Source organism: Mandrillus leucophaeus, unplaced genomic scaffold (genome assembly GCF_000951045.1).
Source record: "Mandrillus leucophaeus isolate KB7577 unplaced genomic scaffold, Mleu.le_1.0 Scaffold172, whole genome shotgun sequence".
In the NCBI taxonomy this organism is placed as follows: Eukaryota; Metazoa; Chordata; class Mammalia; order Primates; family Cercopithecidae; genus Mandrillus; species Mandrillus leucophaeus.
Window position 1 is genome coordinate 1,336,793 of NW_012101721.1, and position 9,091 is coordinate 1,345,883.

The following is a 9,091-nucleotide window of genomic DNA, read 5'->3' on the forward strand; positions in this document are numbered from 1 at the left end:
CTATGAGTAAACAGCAAAGTAATTACCTTGGCTAGAATGTCGAGTTTCTATGAAGGAAAAGGAAATGAAAATTTTAAAATTTGAAAAAAAAAAAAAAACATTTTAATGATGCCTTCAAAGCCTTACTATAATAGAAAGTTGAGGGATAAAAATGAAAAGAATACTTGTACAAGTTATTTATAACAGATTAGGACAAAGGTAGAGAATAAGAGTAAAGGAAATCACTTAGGAAGCTCAGTTTTCAAAAAACTCAGATCAGGGTGGCAGTAACAGGAGTGTAGGCAGTATAAGATGATGACTTGGAAAGAAATACACAGAACAATTAAAAGTTAGAAATCAAAAACAAAAATCAGTTCGATTTAAATGTTGAAGATCAAGGACAGAATAACTTTGAGGAAGCTGTGGCTAGGAAAACACAGAAATTAGAAAGGTATGGGATTAATGAACTCAACTTTCCAAATGTAAACAGCCAAGGTCAGCGTGACACCTATGTCCTTTGAGCAAGTGGAAAATACACAATTAAGACAAATCAATGAGGGGCCAGGCGCGGTGGCTCATGCCTGTAATCCCAGCACTTTGGGAGGCCAAGGCAGGTGGATCACCTGAGGTCAGGAGTTCAACACCAGCCTGGCCAACATGGTGAAATCCCATCTCTACTAAAAACACAAAAATTAGCCAGGCATGGTGGCATGTGCCTGTAATCCCTGATACTCAGGAGGCTGAGGCAGCAGAATTGCTTGAACCCAGGAGGCAGAGGCTGCAGTGAGCCGAGATCACGCCACTGCACCCCAGCCTGGGTGACAGAGCAAGACTACAACTCAAAAAAAAAAGAAAAATCAATGAGAAAGTAGAAACTGAGACTGTAGACTTGTATATTATACATATATAGGTAGAATCTTAATACATGTAAACATTAGCACCCAGGAGAAATAGGTAAAATATTTTAAGTATGTACAGTAACAGTTATGTATATACACATACATACACTTGAGAGACATTAACAGTGACTCCAACTTCCAAAATATTACATATCTTAAAAACTGTATATCAACAATAACTGACTATATGCCAAAGACACACACACTCCTCTGTATGCAAGTGCACAGGCTAAAAAAGGCAGGGCTAAGTTCTTGGTAGCGACTACACAGATATTTTTGGATTTCAAAAATGATGCTAAATCATGGGGCTGCTAATCAACTACTGAAATATAAGCTAATACATATTTGTTAAAAAATTACTTCTCTGGTCAGGTGGTGGCTCACACCTGTAATCCCAGCACTTTGGGAGGCCAAGGTGGGCAGATCACAAGGTCAAGAGATCGAGACCATCCTGGCCAACATGGTGAAACCCCGTCTCTACTAAAAATACAAAAGTTAGCTGGGCGTGGTGGCATGCACCTGTACTCCCAGATACTCAGGAGGCTGAGGCAAGAGAATCGCTTGAACCCGGGAGGCAGAGGTTGCAGAGAGCCAAGACTGCGCCACTGCACTCCAGCCTGATGACAGAGTGAGACTCTGTCAAAAAAAAAAAAACAATGCAAATAAAACTAAGGCTATACTTATCATAAAAGTTAGGATAATGTACTCTTAAAGAAACAGAGTGGCAAGTGGAGGAGGAAGGAAGAGATTGTGTTCGAAAGGGAATCCATGGAGGGATTCTGGGATAGTGGCTGTCAAAGTGATGTCTCCTATCATAGGTGATAGTTAACAAGCTGGTATTACCTTATAATAGTTCATTAAGTTATACATTTATTTTTGTATACTTATTAGAATAAAAATTCAAATAAATTTTTAAAATTATTTTGAAAATAGGATTTGGATCTTTAGATCTAGGATCTGAAAATGAGACTCATTAGTATGTGTCCTGGGGCTTGTGGTCCTGTACACATGAAGCGATCTTAGGGCAGGTAACAAGCAAATTAAAAGCCCAAAAGGACCCTTCTGGAGTCCAGGAACTCTGGGAGCTTACCCTCCTAAGCACCATTACAGAGCAGCAGTACAGTCTAGCTGTGAAGGGCACAAATTCTGGAGCCAAACCACCTAGATTCAAATTCTGACTCCACTATGCAAACTTGAGCAAGTTACTTAAACTTTCTGTGCCTTTGTTTTCTAATGTGTAAAATGGGCTATCTCATGGGGCTGTTGTAAGGACTGAATTACTTAATACAAATAACTACTTAAAGGCAGAGAAAAATTAAGTACTTCATTTACATGTTTGCTAGTTTTATTGTTATTTCTACACCAAAGAGACCTAGATCTTCGGAATTAAATACGATCATGTGAAGTAATCCCATACACTACTATAGAGGAAGCAGAGGGTCAAATAGCTTTCCTAACACATTCTAAGCTTATTTATCTGAAAAGTCAAAAATTCCAGGAAACATTACTCCCTCATATTACAATACAGCCAGCAATTCCCAAAGGTATGTTACCCTCCAAGCAGCTTTGGTCTTCCTTTCTAATTATGGCTCCCATTTCCTCTCTGACTCCCCACTCTTTTAACAGCTGATAAGAGAGAAATCATGGTCTGGTTAAGAAAGAAACATAAGAACACTGAGGTGAGCATGTTACACTTTAACCAGGCCAGAATCAGCACTAATTGTGCAAAAAGAATCCTAACAAGAAAACTAAAACTCCTCAAAGAAATTCTGAAAATTTAGAGGAAAGGAGCATATCTGTGTCCCTTAAATACTAAGAGTTAGTTTACCTGTTCATCTGAAGCTAGATTAGTGAAGAGTGGAACAATTTCACTTTTCACACTGTCTAATTCCAAAACTTTTGCAAATTCACCCAATTTGGAAGCAGCAGCACGTCGCACCATTGGTGTGTCATCTGAGCACAAGGAACGGAATTGCCTGCAACATAAAACAATGAAGGTATTTCCCATCAAATAACACTGACTAAACCTGCCCCCATACACAGGGACAGACTATTAGAGGTTTTATCTTACAATAATCAGTGACTAGGCTTCTAGTCATAGAAGTAACAAAAATAAAACATATTCAACTGAATAATAAAAAATGACATCACAGGCCAGACATGTTCCCTCACACCTGTAATCAAAGCACTCTGGGAGGCCCAGGTAGGAGGATTGCTTGAGGCCAGGAATTGAAAGCAGACTGGGCAACATAGCAAGAACCTATCTATACCCAAAAAATATTTTTTTTTTGTTGTGGGGAGCTCAACTGAACCTCCCACCTCAGCCTTCTGAGTAGCAGGAATACAGGCGGGTCCCACCATGCCCAGCTAATTTCTTTTTTCTTTTTAGTCGAGACAAGGTCTCACTATGTTGCTCAAGCTAGTCTTGAACTCCTGAGCTCAGGCAGTCCTCCCACCTCAACCTCTCAAAGTGCTGGGATTACAAGCATCAGCCACTGCACCCAGCCAGAAAAAATTTTTAAAAATTAGCCAGACGCAGTGGTGTATGTCGGCAGTCCTAGCTACCTGGAGGCTGAGGCTGGAGGATCACTTAAGCACAAGAGTTCAAGGTTGCAGTGAGCTATGATTGTGCCACCGCACTCCAGCCTGCGCAACAGAGCAAGACCTTCTCTCTTAAAAAAAAAAAAAAAAAAAAAAGATGTCATAAAACCTACTATCCTAGTATCAGCCACTCATTGGTTACAATGTACTATGTAAACTGTCAGCTACAAGTCCCCAGTAATCCCAAATAACTAATAGCTTACTGTCTGATTTCTGCTTTAACAAAGCAAAAAAACACCAGAGCTTACTGTCTGATTTCTGCTTTAACAGCATTTGATGCCCTGGGATAGCAAACGCTGAACAAACCACATGCAGACGTGCGAGAGGTGAACCAATCCCCACTTGCTAGGCGTTTCACCAGAGGTACAAAATAAGCTTCCAGAGCAACAGGAGTATGCTCCTGGGAGATCTGTCTCAGGGACTCCACAGCCTTGTCACGAACAACAGTCTCTTCCACAGTTGCCAGATTTTCCAAAGGAGGCTGAATGGATTAAAAAGGAAAACCAGAGAAGAAAACTTATTGAATCAGATTAGAAACAGATAATCACCTTTTAAAGTGACTGAAGGGAGGTGGTACACGTAACCAGAATGTTAGCTGCATCATACCAAATGGTTACTTTCAGCTCACACAGTGATAACATATGGTGCGGCCAACCTGAAGACACGACTTCTGTAGAAAAGCCAAGATCTCGTGTCCCAGATGGCAATTCCCAGATGGTGTCTACAAATGACACAGTGTAAGAGACTTGACACAATATTAATATTACTGTGAGCTGAATCACTAGGTTTAAAAGATACACAGCCAAATTCAGGCAGGATCCTGTACATTTCCTCAAGAGTAAGTACAAAAATATGACCAACATTAGGCACCACAAATACAGGATAACAGCTTGTCAGGTCACTGAGTCCACTGCCTTTTCAGTATCATTCTACCACTCCCAGAGGTGCAGGCAACGCTTATCCACCATCTCCATTCCATCCTTTTATCCAACCTACAAAATGCTGAGTACAAAATTGCTTTTTTCAGAACACATTCAGCAACTTTCCATTCATAGGGCAGGAAGGAGTTTCTGACAGAACAATCAAGTGAAAACTACAGAGACTGGCCAGGCAAGGTGGCTCACGCTTGTAATCCCAGGCTTCAGGAGGCCGAGGTGGGCAGATCACTGAGGTCAGGAGTTCGAGACCAGCCTGGCCAACATGGTGGAACCCTGTCTCTACCAAAAAATACAAAAATTACCCAGACATGGTGGTACATGCCTGTAATCCCAGCTACTCAGGAGGCTGAGGCATGAGAATCGCTTGAACCCGGGAGGCGGAGGTTGCAGTGAGCTGAGATTGTGCCACTGCACTTGAGCCTGGGTGACAGAGTGAGACTCTGGTCTCAAAAAAAAAAAAGAAAAGAAAAGAAAAGTACAGAGATGGGAGGACACCTTGCTTACAGCTTTAGAAATAGAAGAGGCCAAACAGGGTGGATGATCCGGATTAGGAGCAGTAACTGAATATGGCATGGCCTAGTAAAAAGTGTAAACAGGCTGGCTCTCTGAACCTCTGCCTTACTGAGTTTGCATGTAGTCCAGGTAGACTCTACACATGCCATGAGCTACAGATTTTTAAAGCATAAAACCCACATATAGAACTAACCAAGAATGAAACAGAAGCATAATGAGTTAAAGAAAAGAAGTGTGTCTCATAATATATTTTAAAAATTGTTTGATACACACAGGTACACAGTATTCAGCTTTCCTAGAAGGTATTTCAGAAACCCATTAAAAAGATACTGTTTCTCACTTGCCAAGGCATTTCATGATCTGTCCCCTGCCTACTGTAACCCCCTCTCCTGCAGTAACACTGGATAATAGCTATCATTACTACAGGATGAGGCCATGCTCCTGAGAATTGCTTATGAGTGGTCTCTTGATTTGAACTCTGCCTGGCCCTTGATGACCACTCTGCCTACCCAACCTCAACACTTCACATTCCAGCAGGTCTTTTTTTTTTTTTTTTTAAGAGACAGGGTCTTGCTCTGTTGCCCAGGCTAAGTGCAGTGGCACAATCATGGTTCAGTGTGGCCTCAGACTCTTTGTCCTTCTGCCTCAGCCTCCCGAGTAGCTAGGACTACAGACACATGCCACCATGCCCAGCTATTTTTTTTTTTAAGAGTTGGGGTCTCACTACGTTGCCCAGGCTGGTCTTGAACTCCTGGCCTCAAGCGATCCTCCTGCTGCTTTGGCCTCCCAAGGCAAGGATTACAGGTGTGAGCCACCACACCCAGCCACACTCCAGCAGTTTTGAACCCAGTCTGTTTCATGCTTCCAAGCCTCTGAAATTCATTTTCTCAATACATGATTATTGTTGTATCTAACATTGCGGACACAGAAGAAACAAAGCAGACAAGCTTCCTCACTCTAGTGGCATTTACATTCTAATAGAGTAAGACAACAATCAATCAAGAAAACAAGTAAACGGTGATGAATACTCTACAGAAAAAAGGAGTAGGATGATGTGGTAAGGGATGACTGCGAGGCTATTTCAAGTTGAGTGGTGGGGGAAAACCTCCCTGAGGAGATGCATTGAAGTAGATCCGTGAATGACAAGGAGCCAGGCACAGAAAGCTTGAAAGAGCTTTTCATTAGAGGGAAGACCTAGGGCAAAGGTCTTAAGGGAATAATAAGCTAGGTTAGTTCAAAGAACAGAAAGATGACCAATGTGAATGTAAGAGATTATCAAGGCCTTTTGCGCTCTGTCCCTGCCTACTGTGACCTCTTCTCATGCAGTACCACTGGGCATATGATAATCCTACAGAGGCAGGTCATAAAAAGCCTTATAAGCTAAGGTACAGAATTTGGATTTTCTAAGAGCTATGGCAGAGAGTGAGCCATCTGCTGGGTGACGTGAACTGTAAGGGTCGGGTGAGAGACAAGAGTGGAAAGCATTGTTAGGAAGCTACTACAGCAATCTAGAGGAAAGATGATGGTCTGGACTAGGCTGGTAATAAGAGGGATGGAAGAAAGTGGACTGATTTGAAATATACATAGACTCTATAGGAATTACTAATGGATTAGATGTGGGGAACAAGGGAAAGAGAATTCAAGAATATATTCTAGGTTTTGGCTTGTCCAACTGGGAAGACAGTGATACCATTTACTTAAGTGGAACAACTAAATAAGAAGTGTATTTGGGGGATAAAGCTAAGTTTTGTTTTGTGTATGTTAAGTTTGAAATACCTGTTTGACATTCAAGTAGAAAAAAGCATAGGCCTGTATACACAGAAATATATGTATCTATATCTATATATTCATACTTATCTATCTACCTCAATCTACCTCAGGAGTTCCATGGAAAAACCAGAACTAGAGATAGAAATCACCAGAATCAGTATTACTACCCAGTATTGAAAGCCCTGACGCATACATCCCTACCTTGTCCATCTGTTGAATTCCTGGTCATCCTTTAAAACCTAGTTTAGACATCATCTCCCAACGTCTTCCCTGATCACCCTGAGTGAATCCCTTTCTCCCCTCTATTACGTGGGTAGGGTATTTTGTAGGTACTTACATCTTTCCATTTAAGACTGCACAGTAATTATTTGCTGACACATAAAGGCAAGGGACCTCATTCAATTCACTTTGGTGGTCATTTTCTTTTTTTTTTAAGCGATGGGGATCTCACTATGTTGCCCAGGCTGAATTCAAACTCCTGGGTTCAAGTGATCCTCCCATCTCAGCCTCCTGAGTAGCTAGTACTACAGGCTTGTGCCACCAAGCCCCCTCACATTGGTCTTCTTCAACATTAACATTGTAAATTACGATATGTCTGATAAAGTAGACTCTTAATAAATGTCAATTAAATTGAACCAAATTCATCAAACTCAGAAAGTCAGAAGCAAAAGTTACAATTGACAAAGACAAAATGCTGCCAGGTGAGAATTAAGGTTTCCAACATCATGCGGGGGAACCATTAAAACAATCAAATCCTTTTTCTACCTCCATCTAAACTAGTAAATCTACAGATGCAGAAAAGAAGGACGAAGTTCTCTTATTCACAGAAAAAGAAGAAGGGGTTGAGTCCAAAGTGCCTATAGTATTTCTTCTCTCAATGACTCACATGACTATCTGCCCATAAAAAGATCTGCATAAAAAATGCTGCAGTGTGTCTATCACCCAACTGTGTATCATTTATACTGCAAAAGTTCTAGGAGGGTAGGCAGCTTATAAATACTCACCAGCAGACAGTGGGCAAAGTCAGGACCTCCCACTAGGCCAGTGAAATTTCCCAGCTGCTCAGCAAGAGCTAATAGTACCTCATCTTCATCATAAATTGTATCTGGAAGGGACAACAACAGGGACTCATCAACATGGATAGCTCTCACATAGCTGGACACTGACACAAAACTAGGAACAGATTCACTATGCGACCGGTAAGGTGGCCCAGTCAAAATCCTAACAGCATTTTCTTCCTTCTCCTCAATCAACCATCTTCCTGGATCTGTTTTGCACAACGAATTAGAAATTCATACTCCCATATCAATTACTTTCCCAACAGCTAAATGGTTGATGTTTGAATATATCTAACCACAACTAATAATATCCTCTGTTCTGTTTCTTTTGCACAGAAAGCACCTGGCTCATTTTAACGTGGGTAACAAACTCTAAAAAAGTCAGTGTCGAAAGTCCCTGGAAAATGGAATGTCCCTGCCTTTCTTTAAACAAAGATTCACATACCTGTAAGGAATGGCAACAATTCACTTCGCGTCCTTTCTACTCCAAGTGCTAGGGCAATTGTTGACAACTTCTTAATACTGTTGAGTCGGAGCTTCAGAAAAGAAAGTAGAAAGAAGAACAATGTAAAGAAACGGTTGAATTTAGATCAAAAGACAAAAGGTGCTAATAGGTGAAATAATGACACAGGGGTAAGAACGAAGATAACCTTTTACTTAGATTTTACTGTTAAGGAACCTCCATAGGACGGAGGAGTGTAACTCGGCCTCACTAGCCGGCGGAAGATTTCCTAGGAGAAACACTCAGAAGGGCCCGGAAGAGAAATGAATGAAAGACAATACAACACCCAGGAAGTAAGATAATCTTAAAAAGAGAGGACTTTGGCAGTGGTGAAGCAGGTGAAACGGTTGAATACAACGCCTGTGGTTTCAAAGAAAAGTTCCCGCAGAGCTGATACAACGACTCGTCCAGGTTAATCGGCCATCCCACCCCCTCTTTCTACCCAACAAGACGAGCCAGTTCCAAGCCCAGATGAAGGGATTCCGAGGCACTTCAAAGGGCTTCTGGGCATCCTGCGCCCCTCAGCCGCTCCAGCCCCGTCTCGGCCCGGCACCGCGCTTCTCCAGCTCCCTCGCCTACGAGGCGCGGCCACCTCACGGCCCGGATAGGGCGCCCAGGCGGGAAGCAGGTTCCCCGACAACCGCCCTGGAAAGGCAAGGCTCCGGGCGGACCCCTTAGGGGGTCCGAAGCAGGGGTACTAGAGAGGTCCCCGGGAGGGTCGAGGCGTGTCACCACAGCCCCTCGCAGAGCTTTCCCTGCCTCCCCTTCAAGTTTCTGCTACGAGTCCAGTTCATTCAGTACCCCGGCCACCCCCACCGCGGCGCAGGCCTT

At 42.4% G+C, this 9,091-nt stretch overlaps 1 protein-coding gene across 5 annotated transcripts in view; it reads right to left on the bottom strand.

Moving 5' to 3' along the window:
- PPP2R1B (protein phosphatase 2, regulatory subunit A, beta) overlaps positions 1–9,091 on the bottom strand; it is a 48,646-nt gene that overhangs the window by 29,395 nt on the left and 10,160 nt on the right. For 3 of the 5 annotated variants that reach the window (XM_011976969.1, XM_011976972.1, XM_011976971.1), the window contains exons 2-5: positions 8,204–8,294; positions 7,705–7,805; positions 3,728–3,960; positions 2,707–2,854 (exon numbers count right to left, since the gene is read on the bottom strand). In XM_011976969.1, the coding sequence (XP_011832359.1) occupies positions 2,707–2,854; positions 3,728–3,960; positions 7,705–7,805; positions 8,204–8,294 (573 nt within the window). The remainder of the gene's footprint in view (positions 1–2,706; positions 2,855–3,727; positions 3,961–7,704; positions 7,806–8,203; positions 8,295–9,091) is intronic. The other 2 variants (XM_011976970.1, XM_011976973.1) reach the window with 2 other exon arrangements.